This window comes from Manis javanica, chromosome 17 (genome assembly GCF_040802235.1).
Source record: "Manis javanica isolate MJ-LG chromosome 17, MJ_LKY, whole genome shotgun sequence".
NCBI classification, from domain to species: domain Eukaryota; kingdom Metazoa; phylum Chordata; class Mammalia; order Pholidota; family Manidae; genus Manis; species Manis javanica.
The window spans coordinates 31,780,724-31,803,672 of record NC_133172.1 but is presented as its reverse complement, the minus strand read 5'-3'; the positions used below and the strand labels follow the sequence as shown (position 1 = coordinate 31,803,672).

Sequence of the window (22,949 nt, the reverse complement as noted above, 5' to 3'; positions counted from 1 at the left end):
AGGACAGTCATTAGAGGGCAAACACTGAATGATTCCACTTGCATGAGGTACCTAGAGTAGTGAAATTCATAGACAGAAAGCATGATAGTAGCTGGAGGCTGCATGCAGTGGGGAATGGGGAGTTAGTGCTTAACAGGGACAGCGTTTCAGTTTTACAAGATGAAAAGAGTTCTGGAGATGGATGGTGATGTGGGATGCACATGTGAATGTACTTAATGGGCCAGAACTGAACATTTAGAAATGGCTAAGGTAGTACGTTTTGTATTATATGTATTTTACTACAATTAAAAATAAATGTTATGCTCACTGGAAGCATAGAGATTCCCTTTTATTCAGTTGGAGGAATAAAAGGTTCAAGTTGTATAAAAAACAAAAGTCTTCAGAGATGAATTTGAAATAGTTCTAGGAACATATAGTCCAGGACTTCCAGCTCTTTATCAATTGGTTCATATGTTAGAAGCTTGGCTGCAAATAAAATCTTGGCTGCAAAAAACTGAGTAAAAGAATTATAGTAGGAAGATCCTATTTTCCTTAAAAGTTATTTTACTAGCAAAATAGCACAGAATTGAAATGTAGGACAAGCAAGGTATGGCAAAAGCCAAAGGCAAGTTCAACAAAGGAGAAGAAAATTATTTTATGGAGAAGGAGGAAGTTAGGAAGGGTTTTTTGAATGAAAGCCCACTGGAGAAAAGCAAGAGTTCAGGGTGATAACAATTTATCATTGGCTGAATTGCCGGGATAATCAATTGATTTCTTGTGCTTCTTCTGTACATCTTTTCCTGTTTGGACCTATGCTGGGTGATTCTTTCCTATTGACATTCTTCTGTTGGGGTCTGTAATTGACAGTTCTTCCAGTGATTGACATTGAGTGGTATAGTGTAAAAGCTCCTCCTTCTGGCCACCTGACTCATTTTAGTGAGGTTTCCTTTTAATAATTTTCACAACCTTCAGGGTGATCTAACAGATCCCAAACTGCATAGGGCCTCAGAGGTGTTTCATAAAGTTGCTAATGCATTGACAAGGTGTTTTGGAGACAATTTTCTGTGAAAATCAATAGGATTCTTATCCTGATACAAAGGCAAGAAAGGTGAATCCAGTGAAGACATCAGGGATGACTCTTTAACACATTTTTGGGCTTAATTTTTTTCAATGAATTTTTATTCTAAAATATACAGCAAAATTTAGTATCTTAGTTATTTTTAAGTGTACAGTTCTGGTGCCTTAAGTTCATTCATATTGTTGTACAGCCATCACCACCATCCATGTCCATAACACTTCATCTTGCAAAATTGAAACCCTGTACCCATTGAACACTAACTGCCCATTTCCCCAGCCTTTGGCAACCATCATTCTGCATGTTGTCTCTATAATTTTGATTCTAGGTGCTTCATGAAAGCAGAACCATACAGTTTTTGTCCTTTTGTGACTGGCTTATTTCACTTAGCATAATGTCCTAAATTTCATCCATGTTGTAGTAAATGTCAGAAATTCCTTCCTTTTCATGGCTGAATAATATTATACTGTATTCTTTTTCCACATTTTGTTATTCATTCAGTACCATCTGAGGATTCTCTGATTCTCCTAGAAGCAATCAGTAGAGAAAGAAAAATAGGTACTCCAAGACCATCAGATCAAGTAGATGACATGAAGAATGGATGTCAATTTTCTGAATCAAAATCTCACCTTGCCCTTCTTGTTTAAATCTTTTTTGGCTTATTCTAGTCATTCTGTTCTTCATTCTCTTTGGATGTACAGTAATGTAAAGGGGGAAATAATTGCTTTTATGTTAATCTTTTTTCTAGGCTTATGAGTTTTATTATTTTTTTTCTGGGTATAAGATTAATAGCTATTTACAAATGCCTCATGCTATAGCCAATCTTCAGAAAAAAATTATATATGTTTCCATTTGTTTGTAGACTGGTCACTTTCTGGTATTCTCCATTCCATAGCCAAAACAGGTAGAACACCCTTTCAGAGATAAGAACATGGGGAAAAGAGACTTGATGATTTCTTTGAAAGTCTATATAATCATAGACCTGAGGAACACCCCCCTAATTCACCTTATGATGTGATTCACAGAAAAGGAGAACATGTCTCGGGTGACTAGGCCAAAGCTTGAGACCCTTGAGAAAATGCAAGTGAAGTTAGATATAGATTTCTGTGCCAGAAGGAAATTTAGCTGGCAATGTCCAGCCAATCCATTCAGCCTACCTCTCCTGGATCCAGTATCTTTCTTTAGGTCAGAAGAAGGAAATTCTTATCTTCCAAATAGCCTAAGTGTGGCAAATTTAGATGGTCACAAACTCTGACATTGCTGATGGAGAGGTGGAGCCTATGTCCCCTTCCCTTGAGTCTGGTTGCTCTTTGCTATTGCTTTGACTTGTAGAAGACAGCAAAAATGATGTTGTGTTTAGTAAGATATGGCCATAAGCCAATAAATAACTTTACTGTTTGCTTTAGGGAATTTGTCCAGCTTATTTATACGGACAGTTTGCTGAATAGGCTCTCCCATCAGAATTCCCATTAGGATTGCTCATCTGGGAAAAACAGGTTGCCTATCAAAAGCAGTTTTACTTATTAAAACTTGCTTTAAGACTCTTGCTTTGCTCTTCACCAATCCTAAAATATTATGTCATGACATTTGTCTAATCCTTATACATTCCTATCTTAAAAGACCTGCTTGAACTACCCATGCCCAGACCCCAACCCCATAAATTACCTTTCCTTGCCTCCCCATCCTGAGACACTACTAAGATTGTTGATGCGGTATTTTCTAGTGCTGCAGTAAATCTAACAAAGTTAGCGTTGCTTGATTATAGGTTTTCTGTTCATCTTTGGAAGAACAGTCTAAAAGGCAAACATTGTGAAACGAGTTTTAGTTTTATGTATGTGTGTATGTATCTGCACTGGAAAGTGATATAAAATGCATTGCAATTGTGCGTAGTGGTAAAAAGTTTGAAAGCCATTAATTTATTGTCGTCTTTGTGTGCTAGAATGTAAGCTGATAGGTGTAAAAATGTTGTCTTCTCTGCCTTATCCACAGCATTTTGAGCAGTTTCTGGCACACAGATATTTGTTGAATGAAAGAATGGATAAAGGAATGACTGCATGATTGAAAAAAATCAAAGACAACGGAAACGAGGGGGGGGGAAGGGAAAGGAGAGACTAAGAAAGCGAAAGCGAAGAGGTAAAGACAGTGAGCTTCTGCACGGCGCAGGCACGCGCCTCCCTGCCGGCAGGGGGCCTATGAGCCGCCTGCGCTGCCCAGATGGGGTGCAGAGGGAGGGGCCTGCTGGGGCGGGACCGGAGGCGCGCAGAGCATGCTGGGAGTGGAGAGGTTGGAGGGAAGCGGCACGCGGAGGCTCTCCGAGGGAACCGTGAAGTATAGTTCGGCTGTATACTTGGAGGTAAGCGGCTCACCAAGGGTAGGCGGCGTGGCCTGGCCTCACCGCCGTCCCCGGCCCCTAAAGACCTCTCGGATGGGGAGCTCCGGAAGGCCGAGGCGGCGGCGGCGGCCGCGGTGGCGCCTCAGAAACCTCGGTTTTCTGACTCCGTGGGAGTCTCAGTTTCCTCAGCAGAGAAGTGGGTGGGTGGGCTGGAAGCGTTGCCCCAGAACGAACTCGGGAAGCTCCAGCAGCCGCTCCGGGCCCCCTCCCAGCCCCGGCCTTTCCCTTTTCCTTCCTCCGTGGCGTGCCCTCGCCGTGGGCCGGTCGGCCCTTTGTGGATCGCCCTTTCCACAGCCCCTTACCTCGGCGCAACTCCCCTTGCTAATCTGCTGTGGCTGTCTCCAGTTCACTCCTTCCTCCGACATTTATTGACACAACGAATTTGGTGATTACACTAGGTTTTTGGAGTCAGGCCGTCCTGTGAATCTGGTGAGCTGTGACTCTGGGCGTTTCTTGATGTCTCTGCCTAAATGTCTCTCATCCCTAAAATAGAGTAATTATAGCATTTGGTTTGTAGGATCTTTTGATGGTTAAATGAGTTAATATGGATGAAGAGCAGATATATCCACATGTTCCTCCGTTACCCACGTGCCTCCACTTCCCTCATAGTTTTGGTTTTGCTTATGTGATTATTTACTGTTTTCTTAATGTTTGAGAAATACTTTTTTTTTTCCAGGAGGGCAGGACAGTGCTCTTATCTTTGCTCACTCCGTATCCCTCGCACTTAGCTTGGTGCCTGAGTGGGGAGTCTGAAGCGGATGTTGGCCAGACGGGAGGTACCGGGGTGAGCAAGACGGTTCTGCCCTTGGTTTGAAAGAGGCATTCCAACAAGTATAGCAGGGTTGGGTCTTGTTTGGGAGCTCAGTATCTGGAGAAAATGAGTTGAAGTCAAAATTACCCGTGAAGGAATTGGATTTGGAAAAAGCCCAAACTGAGACTTACTTTTTTTTTTTTTTTTAATATCTTATTTGTATTTCAGCTTTCTCCCAGCCCCAGGGATAATGGAGGCAAGACTTTTGCAAGGTAAATGCCTCCTGTCATGGCTCTCCCATGATAGAGGAATGAAAGCAGGCAAGAGGCCACCTGCAATTCAGTGTTAGTTTTCTCATTCTCTCCTCCATTAGTGTTGAGAATGCACTGGAATCCTCATCATTTGCTCTGCGATGGGTAACTAGAAGCTTCTAGCTTCTTTTATTTTGCCTGTTGTCATGATGGGCTGACCTGTTCCCAAGCTTATGGTAGAAAAATAAATTTCCTCCTTACACATTTGTAAGTTGACAAAGTATTTTTCATTATATTTCTAAAGAGTTGCAAAGGATATATTGTCATCCTATCTTGTCTTTTTTATATGCATATTTGAAACCTATGTTGAGTAAAATCTAGAAGTTGCAGATTTAGCTCATTTAGTTTATGGAAATTATCTGGCAAAGGACCTAACTGGTCCAACTCAGAAGTCTGACTTCATTTTTTAAAAACAGCTTATTGCTCTATAGTTTACATGCTATCCAGTTTACTAATTTTAAATTTAATGATTTTTGGTAAGTTCATATATATTAATAGCACAATTTTGGAACATTTTTGTCACACTGGAAAGATGCCCTGTGCCCATTTCAGCTGCTTCCCATTCCACCCCAGGCAACCAGTGATCTGCTATTTCTATGAATTCACATTTTCTGGATGCTTGCTATAAATGGAATCGTAATCATATAATATGTAGCCTTCTGTAACTGGTTCTTGCTTTACTGTGTTCATCCATGTACTCCCTTTTAAAAAAATCTTATTAAAACACAATCTTATGTTGGTTTCAAATGCACATCACAATGGTTCAGCAGTCCCCGTGATCAACCTATATTGTGATTGTGAATTATTGTGCCCTTTTATACCCCTGTCCCCCACACCCCACACCCCCTTTGTAACCGCTAGTCACTTCTCAGTGTCCATGAATCTAAGGCTGTTTTGTTCCTTCTGTTTTGCTCTTTTTTTATTCCACAAATAAGTGAAATCATATGGTATTTGTCTTTGTCCACCTGTCGTATTTCACTGAGTGTTACACCCTCTAGACCAATCCTTGTTGCTGCAAATGGAAGGATTTCTTTCTTTTTATAGCTGAATAATATTCCATTGTGTATATGTACCACATCTTCTTTATTCATTTATTGATAGGCTCTTAGGTTGCTTTCATATCTTGGCTATTGCAAATAGTGTGGCAATAAACATAGGGGTGAATGTATCTTTTTGAATCAGGGATCTTGTTTTCTTTGGGTAAACTCCTAGGAGTGCAATTTCTGGGTCAAATGGTATTTCTATTTTTACTTTTTTGAGGAACCTGCGTATTGCTTTCCACAGCAGTTGCACCAATTGCATTCCCACCAACAGTGTAGGAGGGTTCCTATTTCTCTGCATCCTCACCAGCATTTGTTGTTTCTTGTCTTTTGGATATTGGCTATTCTAACTGGTATGAGGTGATATCTCATTTTGGTTTTAATTTGTATTTCCCGTATGATTAGCGATGTGGAGCATCTTTTCATGTGCCTATTGGCCATTTTTATTTCTTCTTTGGAGAAATGTATGTTCAGATCCTCCGCCTATTTTGTAGTCAGGTTATTGGTTTTTTGGGTGTTGAGGAATATAACTTCTTTATATATTTTGGGTGTTAACCCCTTATCAGGTAAGTCATTTATGAATTTTGTTCTGCTGATGGTGTCCTTTGCTGTACAGAGGCCTTTTAGTTTTATGTAGTCCCACTTGTTCATTTTTTATTTTGTTTCCCTTTCCCAAGGAGACGTGTTCAGTAAAAAAATTGCTTGTGCTTATATCGAGAGATTTTTGCCTGTGTTTCCTTCTAAGAGTTTTATGGTTTCATGACTTACATTCAGGTCTTTTAATCCATTTCGAGTTTACTTTTGTTTATGGAGTTAGACAATAATCCAGTTTCATTCTCTTACATGTAGCTGTCCAGTTTTCCCAACATTAGTTGTTGAAGAGGCTGTCTTTTCCCCATTGTATGTTCATGGCTCCTTTAACATATGTTAATTTACCATATATATGTGGGTTTATATGTAGCCTCTCTATTCTGTTCCATTGATCTGTGTGTCTGTTCTTGTTTTGATTACTGTAGCTTTGAAGTAGAGCTTGAAGTCAGGGAGTGCAATCCCCCCAGCTTTGTTCTTTCTCAGGATTGCTTTGGCTATTTGGGGTCTTTTGTGGTTCCATATGAATTTTAGAACTATTTGTTCTAGTTCACTGAAGAATGGTGTTGGTATTTGGATAGGGATTGCATCGAATCTGTAAATAGCTTTAGGCAGGATGGCCATTTTGACATTATTCTTCCTATCTAGGAGCATGGGATAGATTTCCATTTTTTGGTGTCTTTTTTAATTTCTCTCATGAGAGTCTTGTAGTGTTCAGAGTATAGGTCTTTCACCTCCTTGGTTAGGTTTATTCCTAGGTATTTATTCTTTTTGATATAATTGTAAATGGAGTTGTTTTCCTGATTTCTCTTTCTGCTAGTTCATCGTTAGTATATAGGAATGCAACAGATTTCTGTGTATTAATTTTGTATCCTGCAACTTTGCTGAATTCGGTTATTAGTTCTATTAGTAGTTTTTTGGTGGATTCTTTAGGGTTTTCTATGTATAATATCATGCCACCTGCAAATAGTGACAGTTTATCTTCCTTCTTACCAATTTGGATGCCTTTTATCTTTTTTGTATTGTCCGTTTGCCATGGCTAGGACCTCCGGTACTCTGTTGAATAAAAGTGGTGAGAGTGGGCATGCTTGTCTTACTTGTTATCTCAGAGGAAAAGCTTTCAGTTTTTCGCTGTTAAATACAATGTTGGCTATGGGTTTTGTTGTATATGGCCTTTATTATATTGAGGTATGTACCCTCTATACCCATTTTGTTGAGAGTTTTTATCATGAATGGATGGCAATTCTGTCAAATGCTTTTTCAACTATTGAGATGATCATGTGGTTTTTATCCTTTTTGTTAATGTGGTGTATGATACTGATTTACAAATATTGTACCATCCTTTCCTCCCTGCAATAAATTCCACTTGGTCATGATGGATGATCTTTTTGTTGTATATTTTGATTTGATTTGCTAATATTTTGTTGAGAATTTTTGCACCTTTGTTCACTAGGGATATTGGTCTGTAATTTTTTGTGTGTGTGTGTGGTGTCTTTGTCTGGTTTTGGTATTAGAGTAATGCTGGCCTCATAGAATGAGTTTGGAAGTATTCCTCTTCTACTTTTCAGAATACTTTAAGGAGGATGGGTACTAGCTCTTCTTTAAATGTTTGGTGGAATTCAGATGTGAAGCCATCTGGATCTGGAATTTTGTTTTTTGGGAGTTTTTAGATTACCAATTCAATTTCATTGCTGGTAATTGGTCTGTTCAGATTTTCTGTTTCTTGCTGGGTTAGTCTTGGAAACTTGTATTTTTCTAGGAAGTTATCCATTTCTTCTACATTGTCCAACTTATTGGCATATAATTTTTCATAGTATTCTCTAATAATTCTTTGTATTTCTGTGGTATCCACTGTGATTATTCTTTTTTCATTTCTGATACTGTTTATGTGTGTACACTCTTTTTTTTTCTTGACGTCTGGCTGGGGGTTTATCTGATTTGTTTGTTTTCTCAAAGAACCAGCTCCTGGTTTCATTGACTTTTTCTGTTGTTTTATTCTTCACAATTTTATTTATTTATGCTCTGATCTTTATTATGACCCTCCTTCTATGGACTTTGGGCTTCATCTTTTTTTTTCCTTTTCTAGTTCTTTAATTGTGATTTTAAACTGTTTATTTGGATTGTTCTTATTTCTTGAGGTAAGCCTGTATTGCTATATACTTTCCTCTTAGAGCTGCCTTTGCTGCCTCTGACAGATCTTGGGTTGTTGTGTTTTTGTTCTCATTTGTCTCCATGTATTGCTTGATTTCTGTTTTAATTTGTTCATTGATCTATCAATTATTTAGAAGCATGTTGTTTAGTTTCCATGTGCTTGTAGGTCTTTTCTTTTCTTTGTGTAATTTATTTCTAGTTTCATACTACAGTAGTCTGAGAAGCTGCTTGATGTAATTTCAATCTTCTTGAATTTGTTGAGGCTCTTCTTGTGGCCTAGTGTGTGGTCTGTTTTGGAGAACATTCCATGTACACTTGAGAAGAATGTGTATGTGTGTATGCTGCTGCTTTTGGGTGGAGTGTTCTATAGATCTCTGCTAAGTCCATTTGATGTAGTGTTCAGTGCCTCTGTTTCCTTATTTTCTTTGTTAAAGTCTCTTACAATCAATGTGTTGCAGTCTATTTCTCCTTTTAATTGTTAGTATTTCTTTTACATATTAGGTGCTCCTATGTTGGGTGCATAGATATTTATAATGGTTATATCCTCTTGGATTGATCCCTTTATCATTATGTAGTATCCTTCTTTGTCTCTTGTTACTTCCTTTGTTTTGAAGTCTATTTTGTCTGATATAAGTACTGCTACTCCTGCTTTTTTCTCCCTATTATTTGCATGGAATACCTTTTTCCATCCCATCACTTGTAGTCTGTGTATATCTTTGGGTCTGAAGTGTGTCTCTTGTAGGCAGCAGATAGATGGATGGGTCTTGTTGCCTTATCCATTCTGCCATTATATGTCTTTTGATTCATACATCTAGTCCATTTACATTTAAGGTAATTATTGATAGAATATATATACTTACTGCCATGTTATTAATTGTTTTCTGGCTGTTTTTTATAGCACCTCTCTGTTCCTTTCTTCCTCTCCTATTCTCTTCTCTTGTTATTAATGGTTTTCTTTAGTGTTGTAATTGGATTGCTCTTTTTTAAAATTAATTAATTTGTGTGTGTCTGTGTGTGTGTGTGTATTTATTGTAGGCTTTAGTTTTGTGGTTACCAAAAATTCAAATATAGCTTCCTTACTATATAATAGCCTATCTTAAATTGCTGATTACTCTATTTCAAACACAGTCTAAAGGTACTTTTTTCTTTCCTCTGCCTCCACATTTTTCATGTTAGATGTCATAATCTGAACTTTTTGTGTATCACTTGACTGATCTTGTGTATAGTTGATTTTTCTTGTTTGTTTTGTTTTATTTTCGTACTTGCTTGGTAATTAGTTGGTTTACTACCTTTACTGTGGGTTTATTTTCACTGGTGAGAGTTATTTAGCCTTAGGGTCATTTCTGTCTACAGCTGTCCCTTTAACATATCCTGTAAATCTGGTTTAGTGGTGGTGAATTCCTTCAACTTTTGTTTATCTGGAAATTGTTTAATCCCTACTTCAAATTTAATGATAATCTTGCCAGGTAAAGGATTCTTTGTTGGCAGGCCTTCTGTTCCTGTATATTAGATATATCATGCCATTCCTTTCTGGCCTATAGAGTTTCTGTTGAGAAGTCTGATGATAGCCTGATGGGATTTCCTTTATAAGTAATCTTTTTTTTCTCTGCCTGCTTTCAACACTCTCTCCTTATCCTTGATCTTTGCCATTTTAATTATTATCTGTCTTGGTGTTGTCTTCCTGGGGTTCCTTTTGTTAGGTGCTTTCTGTGCTTCCATGACCTGAGTGATGTTTCCTTCCCCAGATTAGGGAAGTTTTCAACTATTATTTCCTTAAAGAGACTTTATATGCCTTTGTTTTTCTCTTCTCCTTCTGGTACTCCTGTTATGTGAATATTGTTTTGTTTGGATTGCTCACAAAGCTGTCTTACCATTCTTCATTCCTAGAGATCCTATTTTCTCTCTGTTCTTCCACTTCTCTGTTTTCCTGTTCTCTAATTTCCATTTCATTTACCATGTCCTCTACATGTTCTTATCTATTTTTAAATCCCTCCATTGTATATTTCATTTCAGATACTGTCTCCTTCAGCTCTGAGTGGCTTTTTCAAGTCTTCTTTCTCTTTGTTGAAGTCTTCCCTGAGATCTTGAATACTATTCTGTAAATCTGTGAGTATGTTTATGACATTTATTTTGAAATGTTTATCAAGAAGATTAGTGATCTCTGTTTCATTTGGCCCTCTTTCTGTGGTTCTGTCTTGTAGTTTTGTTTGGATCATATTCCTATGCCTATCATTTTGTCAGGGTTTTTTGTGTTTCTTCCTTTGTATTGGATGTCTCTGCTATGTCTTTTGTCCTGTAGAGTAATAGCTTTAGGAGTAAGGTGTCCTGTGGTGCCCAGAAGCTCAAGATTCTTTATTCTCTAGTGCCTAGTTCTATACTGTGGGGGTCCCAGCTGTTGTGTGCCATGGGTGGAGCCACCTTTCATCAGACTGGCTTCTGTAGTGGTCCGAGTCTGGGTGGGCAGTTTGCTTTGGCTGTGCCTTTGTGGTCAGCTCAGGAGTCTCTGTTGAGGTCACTGTGAGTGGGGCTGCTGTCTGAAAGGCCTGCAGCAATGGTGGGACTGCAGGTTTAATGAAATGGGCAGATTTTATGTGTTTTGGGAAGGAGGTTTCTGCCTTGCCTTCTTATTCCATCTTTAATCAGTACTTAATACCTTTTTATTGCTGAATAGTATTTCATTGTATGGATGTACCACTTTTTTTTCTTTTTGTCCATTCACCAATTGATGGGCATTTGAATTGTTTCCATTTTTGGCTATTGTGAATAATGCTCCTGTGAACATTCACGAACAAGTCTTTGGGTGGACATAGCTTTCATTTATTTTGGTTAGAGGTGTTGAATTGCTGGGTCATATGATAACTTTTTAAAAACCTGCCAAACTGCTTTTCAAAGTAGCTGCACCATTTTACTTCTCACCAGCAATATGTGAGGGATCCAGTTTCTTCACATCCTTAACACCACTTTTTTTGTGTGAAGTGGTATCTCATTGTGGTTTTTGAAAAAGTTGGGTCAAATACTCATGACAATATTTGCCATCATAAACATTTTAAAGTGTATAGTATTAAGTAGTGTGAAGTATATTCCCTTTATTGTGCAATCAACCTCCAGGACTTTTTCATCATGTAACACTGAAACTCCTTATCTGTTAAACCACCACTCCCCATTCCTATCCACAGTCTCTGGCAACCACCATTTTGCTTTCTGTTTCTATGGATTTGACTACTGTAGATACCTCATATAAGTGAAATCATACAGTATTTGTCTTTGCGTGACTGGCTGGCTTATCTCACTTGATAATGTTCTCAATATTCATCCATGTTGTACACTATCAGAATTTCCTTCCTTTTTATAATTCAGTTCCATTGTATGGATGTACCACATTTTGTTTATCCATTCTTCCATTTATGGACACTTGGGTTGCTTCCACATTTTGGTTATTGTGTGTGAATCATACTGCTGTGAACATTCTGTGTACAAATATATTTGAAACCTTTGGGATACCCAGAAATAGAATTGCTGGATCATATGATAATTCTATTTTTAATTTTTTGAGAAACTGTCATACTGTTTCCTATAGAAGTTGTGCCATTTTACATGCACAATGGTTCCAATTTCTCTACACCCTTACTGACATGTATTCCTTTCTATTTTTTTTTGATAGTGCCCATCCTTATGGGCTGATTTGCATTTTCCTTATGACTGATGATGTTGAACACTCATTCATGTGTTTTGTGCCATATGTACATCTTCTTTGAGGAAATGTCTACTCAAATTCTTTGCCCATTTTAAAATAGGGTTATTTTTATTATTATTATTGAATTGTAAGATACAAGTTCTTTAGTAGATATATGATTCACAATTGTGTTCCTAATGGTGTCCTTTGTGAAGTACAAAAATTTTTTTATGGGGTTTCTTTTTATTATTATTAAGATATCATTGATATACACTCTTATGAAGGTTTCACATGAAAAACATGTGGTTACTACATTCACCCATATTACCAAGTTCTCCTCCACCCTCTTCCCCACTGTGGTCACTGTCCATCAGTGTAGCAAGATGCCACAGAGTTACTACTTGTCTTCTCTGTGCTACAATGTCTTCCCCATGATCCCTCCCACACCATGTGTACTAATCATAATACCCCTCAATCCCCTTCTCCCTCTCTCCCCACCCTCCCTTCCCCACCCCTCCCTTTGGTAACTGCGAGTCCCTTCTTGGAGTTTGTGAGTCTGCTCATGTTTTGTTCCTTCAGTTTTTCTTCGTTCTTATACTCCACAAATGAGTGAAATCATTTGGTACTTGTCTTTCTCTCCCTGGCTTATTTCACTGAACATAATATTCTCTAGCTCCATCCATGTTGTTACAAATGGTAAGATTTGTTTCTTTCTTATGGTTCAATAGTATTCTGTTGTGTATATGTACCACATCTTCTTTATCCATTCATCTACTGATGGACACTTAGGTTGCTTCCATTTCTTGGCTATTGTAAATAGTCCTGCAATAAACATAGGGGTGCATATGTCTTTTTGAATCTGAGAACTTGTTTTCTTTGGGTAAATTCCTAGGAGTGGAATTCCCAGGTCAAATGATATTTCTCTTTTGAGGTTTTTGAGGAACCTCCATATTGCTTTCCACAATGGTTGAACTAATTTACATTCCCACCAGCAGTGTAGGAGGGTTCCCCTTTCTCCGCATCCTCGCTAGCATTTGTTGTTCTTAGTCTTTTTGATGTTCGCCATCCTAACTGGTGTGAGGTGATATCTCATTGTGGTTTTAAGTTGCATTTCCCTGATAATTAGCAATGTGGAGCATCTTTTCATGTGCCTGTTGGCCGTCTGGATTTCTTCTTTGGAGAAGTGTCTTTTCATATCCTCTGACCATTTTTTAATTGGGTTATTTGCTTTTTGGATGTTGAGGCATATGAAGTACAAAATTAAAAATTTCTGATGAAATCCAACCGTCAGTTTTTTACTGCTTGTGCTTTTGGTACCATATCTAAGAAATCTTTCTCTAACCCAAGGCTGTGAATATTTACCCCTATGTTTTCTTCTAAGACTTTTATATTTTTGTTCTTCGTTCATGATGATCCATTTTTAGTTGATTTTTATGGATGGTTGCAGTCAGACAAACATGTTAGTGTCCATTTTGTTGGTGAATATTCCATTTCTCTAAGATGGATGATGCCTGGAGCCATGCCGGGAATTGGATGAACTAAGGCTCTGTTCCTTTCAGTATCCCTTATTGAAATCCTTTGTTTTGTTCCACCTCCTTTCTTGAATCTTGTTCTGAACTTTTTATACCAGGATAATGCACTGGAGTAAGATTCTGGGTGATGAGAGATTGGGCGATCTGTACAGTGTGATAAGGTGACTGAGTGAGAGGAGAGGGGGAAGGAATTCACAGCCTTTTTTCATCCTCTTAGATCAGGTCCATTTGGGAAAGAGCACTATGGGAGAGGGTGACCTGAAACTGTCTTCAAAGTATCCATGCTTGTGAACCCCCAGGAAGTCTATCTGTCCCTAGATTCATGTACCCAATTTGAAGACTGCAGTTTAAGATTCATCTCACCTGTCCCCTTTCCAGGAAGCATTCTGTGACTTATCCTGCTCACTTTTGTGTTCCTTCCTCTTTCCCCAAAAGGTCATTGCACATGACTTCTTGTTTACTCCCTTAAACTATATTTATTCATTTGTTCAACCAAAAATGTTTCATTAAGTGTGTGAGGTGTGTCAAGGACTGCGTTTGGCACTGAAGGTAATACGGTGAGCAAAGAAATAGGCATGCCCCTCTTTTCATGGGGATTTCAGTCCTGTTGGGGAGACTATGTTAATTAAACAGCCACACAGATAAATGTAAAATTATAAGTATGTGAAATTTGGCACAGTGTGAATTTCCAGGAAAGGAAGTGCCCTGACTTGTTGGGGAGGTCAGGAAGGTTTCTCTGAGGAAATGAGACTTAACTGAGTTGAAGGAAGAGCAAAGAGGTGTGAATGGAGGGTGGTGAGTGGGTATGCGTTCCTGGTGAAGTTCACTGCATGTGCAATACATGGAGGCCTTTGGCTGTTTCTAGAAATCCCAGGAACTACTAGGTAGATGCAGTGAGAAGACCATTAAAAAGTGGGTGCTGCCCTCAGGCAGCAAGAACCCTAAAAAGGCTTTTCTCTTGTATTCTGTGTTAGAGGTATTTTAATCTCAGAGCAAAACTTAAGAAGACATGGATGTTAAGTCTCTGTGACCTTGGACTAGACAGTGGTTTCTTAGATGTAATACTTAAAGCACAATCAGCCAAAGAACAGGTAGATAAACTGGACTGCCTCAAAATAAAAAACTTGTGCTCCAAAGGATACTATCAAGAAAGTGAAAAAGTCAACTTCCAGAATGGGAAAAAAGTGTTTGCATATCAAATATCTGAAATGGGTCTAGTATCCAGAATGTATAAAGAACTCTTACCACTCTACAACAAAAAGACAACCCAGTTATAAAATTGGCAAAGAATTTGAATAGACATTTCCTCAAAGAGGATATATAAATGGCCAATAGCATGTGAAAAGATGCTCAACATAATTAATCATTAGGGAAATGCAAATCAAAACCATAATGAGATACTACTTCACACTCACTAAATGGTAGTAACGGTAATAATAATAATAATGATAAAATACTAATGTCGGCACAGATGTAGAGAAATTGAAACACTTATTCATTGCTGGTGGGAATGTTAAATAGCACAGCAGATGGGGCAAACAGTCTGGCAGTTCCTCAGATGTTAAACATAGTTACCCTGTAACCCAGCAATTCCACTCCTAAGTGTATACTCCAGAGAATTGAAAACATTTGATCACATAAACATTTGTATGCTAATGTTTACAGCAGCATTATTCATAATTGCCAAAAAATGGGAACAATCCATTGTCCTTCTATGGGTGAATGTATGAACAAAAAGTAGTATATCCATGCAGTGGAATATTATTCAGCCATAAAAGTGAATGAAGTACTGATATATGGCACAACATAGATGATCCTTGGAAACATGCTAAATGAAAGAAGCCAGACTCAGAAGAGGACATTACATTTATATGAAATGTCCAGAATATACAATTCCATAGACACCAAAAGTACATTACTGATTGCCAAGGACTAGGAGGAGGGGAGCACAGGGAGTGGCTGCTAATGGATTTTCTTGGAGCAGTGATGAAGATGTCTTGGAATTAGGTAAGTGGTGATGGTTGCAGAATTTTGTGTACATACTAAAACACATACCATAAGATTTTCCTTTAAAAGGGTAAATTTGATGGTATGTGAATTAAAATTCCGATTAGAAAATTGGAGAAGTTCCTTAACTTGGGGTTCTTTTTCATCCGTATTTTAATGCCTTGTTTCTGCTGCTTTGGGCATTAGCATTTTTTAGGAGGTAGGCAATCCACAAATTAATTCTAAGGAAAAAAAAATCCCTGCTTGCCCCAAATCTGGCCTTGGACAGCATGTTTTATGGTGGCTTTGTCATGTCTCCTTACCAAGTAATGTGGTTCTGAAGGAAGACTGACACCAAAGTGGATCTGAAGTCAGTGAAATAAATTCATGTTTTTTGTTTAATTACACATTTCCATTGTGAGTGTTAGGTTCCTACTTCTTTTCCTTTTTTCCAGTCTATGGGACTTCCTGCCAGTGCTCCGGATCATCCCCAGATATTGTATTGACTTAGACTTTTTCTTTAGCAGAGACATAGAATTGGGTGGGTGTCTCTGGGTTGTGAATAGCTGGTCTTCATTGTTGTGTTTGCTTTAAAATTGGCATAATGAAGTGTGGGGTGGGGGTTGGAAGCAAGCATTGCTGCTGATGAAAGCTTCATAGTGCTGTTGATACTGTGAAAATGTTTTTCTAATTTAATCATTTAAAAAAGCAATGTATTTTTCTAGGACCTTAAGATGTCTTCGTTGATAAGGCTTCATAGAGGACAGTATGGAAGATCTTCAGTAACTAAAAGGTAAAGAGAAATACTCATTTTGTGTGTCATGGTTTTTAGGCATTCCCAGGGCAAAATAGCAAAATTAGATGAAGACATAAATACAGATATCAGGATTTAATTTTGGCAATTGTTGCTGATTTCACTTTAATTTTAGTTTACATAATTAAAAAACCAGCGGCTTTTTCATTCTTTTCTAATAGCAGAAACAATACATTAAAAAACTTTTTTCATTTTTACTGTGGATTCACAGGACATACAGTCATTATTTTAAAATATTCAAACGACTTTGAAATGCATAGCACAAAAAAGTGCAAATCCTCTGTAATGCCACCCCTGAGCATTGGCCAGTATAAACGGTATGATATCTGGAGAAATCTGTAAGTAAATGGAACTCTTTATTTTTGCATGGTTGAAGGTGGTCTTCAAGCTTAACTGTGTATGTATACTCATTAATATTTCACCTCTGCAATCATCAAAGAGGATGCCATCAAGTCTTTGCATTTTTTCTTTTTAATCCTTTGCTGTTTTTTTATTTTATTTTATTTTGGTATCATTAATCTACAATTACATGAGGAACATTGTTTACTAGACGCCCCCCATCACCGAGTACCCCCCACAAACCCCATTACAGTCTCTGTCCATCAGCATAGTAAGATGCTGTAGAATCACTACTTGTCTTCTCTGAGTTGCACAGCCCTCCCCATGCCCCACCCGACATTATACATGTTAATCGTAATGCCCCCTTTCTCCCCCACCCCATCCCTCCCTTTCCACCCATCCTCCCTAGTCCCTTTCCCTTAGGTAACTGTTAGTCCATTCGTGGGTTCTGTGTTTCTGCTGCTGTTTTGTTCCTTCAGTTTTTTCTTTGTTCTTACACTCCACATATGAGTGAAATCATTCGGTACTTGTCTTTCTCCACCTGGCTTATTGAGCATAATACCCTTTAGCTCCATCCATGTTGTTGCAAATGGTAGGATTTGTTTTCTTCTTATGGCCGAATAATATTCCATTGTGTATGTGTACCACATCTTCTTTATCCATTCATCTACTGATGGACACTTCAGTTGCTTCCATTTCTTGGCTATTGTAAATAGTGCAGCGATAAACATAGGGGTGCATCTGTCTTTTTCAAACTGGGCTGCTGTATTCTTGGGGTAAATTCCTAGGAGTGGAATTCCTGGGTCAAGTGGTATTTCTATTTTGAGCTTTTTGAGGAACCTCCATATTGCTTTCCACAATGGTTGAACTAATTTACATTCCCAACAGCAGTGTAGGAGAGTTCCCCTTTCTCCACAACCTCGCCAACATTTGTTGTTGTTTGTCTTTTGGATGGTGGTGATCCTTACTGGTGTGAGGTGATATCTCATTGTGGTTTTAATTTGCATTTCTCTGATGACTAGTGATGTGGAGCATCTTTTCATGTGTCTGTTGGTCATCTGAATTTCTTCTTTGCAGAAGTGTCTGTTCAGCTCCTCTGCCCATTTTTTAATTGGATTATTTGCTTTTTGTTTGTTGAGGTGTGTGAGCTCTTTATATATTTTGGATGTCAACCCTTTATTGGATCTGTCATTTATGAATATATTCTCCCATACATGTTCTATTGGTGGTGTCCTTTGCTGTACAGAGCTTTTCAGCTTGATATAGTCCCACTTGTTCATTTTTACTTTTGTTTCCCTTGCCCGGGGAGATACGCTCATGAAGAAGTTGCTCATGTTTATGTCCAAGAGATTTTTGCCTATGTTTTTTTCTAGGAGTTTTATGGTTTCATGACTTACATTCAGGTCTTTGATCCATTTCGAGTTTACTTTTGAGTATGGGGTTAGACAGTGATCCAGTTTCATTCTCTTACATGTATGTAGCTGTCCAGTTTTGCCAACACCAGCTGTTGAAAGGCTGTCATTTCCCTATTGTATATCCATGGCTCCTTTATCGTATATTAATTGACCATATATGTTTGGGTTAATATCTGGACTCTCTATCCTGTTCCACTGGTCTGTGGGTCTGTTCTTGTGCCAGTACCAAATTGTCTTGATTACTGTGGCTTTGTAGTAGAGCTTGAACTTGGGGAGTGAAATCCCCCCACTTTATTCTTCTCAGGATTGCTTTGGCTATTCGGGGTCTTTTGTGGTTCCATATGAATTTTAGAACTATTTGTTCCAGTTCGTTGAAGAATGCTGTTGGTATATTGATAGGGATTGCATTGAATCTGTAGATTACCTAAGGCAGGATGGCCATTTTGACAGTATTAATTCTTCCTAGCCAAGAGCATGGGATGAGTTTCCATTTGTTAGTGTCCTCTTTAATTTCTCTTAAGAGTGTCTTACAGTTTTCAGGGTATAGGTCTTTCACTTCCTTGGTTAGGTTTATTCCTAGGTATTTTATTCTTTTTGATGCAATTGTGAATGGAATTGTTTTCCTGATTTCTCTTTCTATTGGTTCATTGTTAGTGTATAGGAAAGCCACAGATTTCTGTGTATTAATTTTGTATCCTGCAACTTTGCTGAATTCCAATATTAGTTCTCATAGTTTTGGAGTGGAGTCTTAGGGGTTTTTTTTTGTCTTTAGGGTTTTTTATGTACAATATCATGTCATTTGCAAATAGTGACAGTTTGACTTCTTCTTTACCAATCTGGATTCCTTGTATTTCTTTGTTTTGCCTGATTACCATGGCTAGGACCTCCAGTACTATGTTGAAAAACAGTGGGGAGAGTGGGCATCCCTGTCTTGTTCCCGATCTCAGAGGAAAAGCTTTCAGCTTCCCGCTGTTAAGTATGATGTTGGCCGTGGGTTTTTCATATGTGACCTTTATTATGTTGAGGTACTTGCCCTGTATACCCATTTTGTTGAGAGTTTTTATCATGAATGGATGTTGAATTTTGTCGAATGCTTTTTCAGCATCTATGGAGATGATCATGTGATTTTCGTCCTTTTGTTTATGTGGTGGATGATGTTGATGGGCTTTCGAATACTGTACCATCCTTGTATCCCTGAGATGAATCTTGCTTTGTCATGGTGTATGATCCTTTTGATGTATTTTTGAATTTGGTTTGCTAATATTTTGTTGAGTATTTGTGCATCTATGTTCATCAGGGATATTGGTCTGTAATTTTCTTTTTTGGTGGGGTCTTTGCCTGGTTTTGATATTAGGGTGATGCTGGCTTCATAGAATGGTTCTGGAAGTATTCCTTCCTCTTCTGTTTTTTGGAAAACTTTAAAACTTTAAGGAGAATGGGTGTTACGTCTTCTCTGTATGTCTGATAAAACTCTGGGATAAATCCATCTGGCCCGGGGGTTTTGCTCTTCAGTAGTTTTTTGATCACCACTTCAATTTCATTGCTGGTAATTGGTCTGTTTAGATTTTCTGTTTCTTCCTTGGTCAGTCTTGGAAGGTTGTATTTTTCTAGGAAGTTGTCCATTTCTTCTAGGTTTTCCAGCTTGTTAGCGTGTAGATTCTCAGCATTCTCTAATGATTCTTTGTATTTCTGTGGGGTCCATTGTGATTTATTCCTTTCTTGTTTCTGATTCTATTGATGTGTGTAGATTCTCTTTTTCTCTTAATTAGTCTGGCTTGGGGCTTATCTATTTTGTTTATTTTCTCAAAGAACCCGCCCTTAGTTTCATTGATTTTTTTCTATTGTTTTATTCTTCTCAATTTTATTTATTTCTTCTCTGATCTTTAGTATGTCCCTCCTTCTGCTGACTTTAGGCCTCATTTGTTTCTTTTTTTCCAATTTCTATAATTGTGTCATTTGACTATTCATTTGGGTTTGTTCTTCCTTCTTTAAATATGCCTGGATTGCTATATACTTTCCTCTTAAGACTGCTTTCGCTGAGTCCCACAGAAGTTGGGGCTTTGTGTTGTTGTTGTCATTTGTCTCCATATATTGTTTGATCTTTGTTTTAATTTGGTCATTGATCCATTGATTATTTAGGAGCATGTTGTTAAGCCTCCATGTGTTTGTGAGCCTTTCTGTTTTCTTTGTACAATTTATTTCTAGTTTTATACCTTTGTGGTCTGAAAAGTCGGTTGGTAGAATTTCAATGTTTTTGAATTTACTGAGGCTCTTTTTGTGGCCTAGTATGTGGTTTATTCTGGAAAATGTTCCATGTCCACTTGAGAAGAATGTGTAACCTGCTGCTTTTGGGTATAAAGTTCTGTAGATGTCTATTAGGTTCATCTGTTCTGGTATGTTGTTCAGTGCCTCTGTGTCCTTACTTATTTTCTGTCTGGTGGATCTGTCCTTTGGAGTGAGTGGTGTGTTGAAGTCTCCTAAAATAAATGCATTGCATTCTGTTTCCTCCTTTAATTCTGTTTGTATTTGTTTCACATATGTTGGTGCTCCTGTATTGGGTACATATATATTTATAATGGTTATATCCTCTGCATTGAACTGAGCCCTTTATCATTATGTAATGTCCTTCTTTATCTCTTGTTACTTTCTTTGTTTTAAAGTCTATTTTGTCTGATACTAGTACTGCAACACCTGCTTTTTTCTCCCTACTGTTTACATGAAATATCTTTTTCCATTCCTTGACTTTTAGTCTGTGTATGTCTTTGGGTTTGAAATGTGTCTCTTCTGGCAGCATATAGATGGATCTTGCTTTTTTATCCATTCTATTACTCTCTGTCTTTTGATTGGTGCATTCAGTCCATTTACATTTATGGTGATCATTGAAAGATAGGTACTTATTGCCATTGCAGGCTTTAGATTTGTGGTTACCAAAGGTTCAAGGGTAGCTTCTTTACTATGTAACCATCTAACTTAACTCACTTATTAAGCTGTTACAAACACAGTCTGATGATTCTTTATTTCTCTCCCTTCTTATTCTTCCTTCTCCATTATTTATATGTTAGGTGTTTTATTCTGTGCTCTTTTGTGTTTCCTTTGACTGCTTCTGTGAGTAGTTGATTTTATTTGTTGCCTTTAGTTAGTATTTGGTTGGTGTGCTTTCTTTGTTGTGATTTTATTTTCTCTGTTGACATCTATTTAGCCTTAGGAGTGCTTCCATCTAGAGCAGTCCCTCTAAAATACCCTGTAAAGGTGGTTTGTAGGAGGCAAATTCTCTCAACTTTTGCCTGTCTGGGAATTGTTTAATCTCTCCTTCATATTTAAATAATTGTGCTGGATGCAGTATCCTTGGTTCAAGGCCCTTCTGTTTCATTGCATTAAATATATCATGCCATTCTCTTCTGGCCTGTAAGGTTTCTGTTGAGAAGTCTGATGATAGCTTGATGGGTTTTCCTTTGTAGGTAACCTTTTTTCTCTCTCTGGCTGCCTTTAAAACTCTGTCCTTGTCCTTGATCTTTGCCATTTTAATTATTATGTTTCTTGGTGTTGTCCTCCTTGGGTCCCTTGGGTTGGGAGTTCTGTGTGCCTCTGTGGTCTGAGCAACTATTTCCTCCCCCAGTTTGGGGAAGTTTTCAGCAATTATTTCTTCAAAGACACTTTCTATCCCTTTTTCTGTCTCTTCGTCTTCTGGTACCCCTATAATGTGGATATTGTTCCATTTCGATTGGTCATACAGTTCTCTTAATATCTTTCATTCCTGGAGATCCCTTTATCTCTCTCTACATCAGCTTCTCTGCGTTCCTTTTCTCTGATTTCTATTCCATTAATGGCCTCTTGCATCTCATCCATTCTGCTTTTAAGTCCTTCCAGATATTGTTTTATTTCTGCATTCTCCCTCCTTAGCTCTTGCATATTTCTCTGCAAGTCCATCAGCATGGTTTTGACCTTTATTTTAAATTCTTTTTCAGGAAGATTGCTTAAATCTATCTCCTCAGATTCCCTCTCAGGGATGTCTGGGTTAGTCTGGTCTGTATCAAATTCTTCTGCCTTTTCATGGCAGTAGAGGTAGTCGTAAGCAGTTGGCAAGTGTGTCAGCTGGGAGAACCAAGGCCCTTTCTGCTTGCTCCTGGCCTTCCTATCCTCAGAGAACAGCAACCCCTAGCGGCTTGTGCTGGGCAGGTGTGCGCAGATGGGGTCTCTGATTCTTTCCTGGGCTGCTGTGGAATTAAGCTCCATGGTTGCTGTGGGCATGGCTGGTCTCAGGCTGCTCTCCGCTATGGCAGGGCCGCGCTGGAGGGGGAACAGGTGGGAGGCTGTTTATCGCCATAAGGGGCCTCCAAGCTGCTCTGCCGCCCTGGGGTTAGAGCGCCCGGAGTTCCCTGAGATTCCCAGCTGCTGGGCTGATTGCACCGGGATGCTTCCGTCCAGCTGTAAGGCCCTCATCCCTTTAAGACTTTCAAAAAGCACTCGCTTTTCTTTGTCCCAGGGTTGCCGACTGTGGGGACGCCCTCATAGGTTTTACTGTCCTGTTTCCCTAGTATCCAGCACACCATGGGTGTGTCTGTGCTCCTGGTGCAGATGGCTAGGGCTGGGTATTTAGCAGTCCTGGGCTCCCTCTCCCTCCCCGCTCCAACTCCTCTCCTCCTGCCAGGGAGCTGGGGTGGGGGTGGCACTTGGGCCCCGCAGGGCCATGGCTAATATCTTACCCCCTTCGCTAGGCACTGAGTTCTCGCAGTTGTAGATGTAGCCTGGCTGTTGTACTGTATCTTCTGGTCTCTCTTTTAGGAATAGTTGTATTTGTTGTATTTCCAAAAATATATATATTTTTGGGAGGAGATTTCCACTGTCGTACTCATGCTGCCATCTTGGCTCCTCCTCCTCAGTTGTGTGCATTTTTGAGGGCTAA

General features: G+C 38.7%; 1 protein-coding gene across 12 annotated transcripts in view; it reads left to right on the top strand.

Moving 5' to 3' along the window:
* The first annotated feature begins 3,307 nt into the window (after window positions 1-3,307).
* LOC108390523 (nuclear receptor coactivator 5-like) overlaps window positions 3,308-22,949 on the top strand; it is a 45,966-nt gene continuing 26,324 nt past the window's right edge. For 5 of the 12 annotated variants that reach the window (XM_036998455.2, XM_036998428.2, XM_073225695.1 and 2 more), the window contains exons 1-2: window positions 3,308-3,407; window positions 16,204-16,271. In XM_036998455.2, coding sequence (XP_036854350.1) covers window positions 3,321-3,407; window positions 16,204-16,271 — 155 coding nt within the window. In that variant the 5' untranslated portion in view covers window positions 3,308-3,320. Of the gene's footprint in view, window positions 3,408-4,122; window positions 4,231-4,425; window positions 4,470-10,300; window positions 10,394-16,187; window positions 16,272-22,949 lie in introns of those variants that run through there. The other 7 variants (XM_073225693.1, XM_036998434.2, XM_073225691.1 and 4 more) reach the window with 6 other exon arrangements.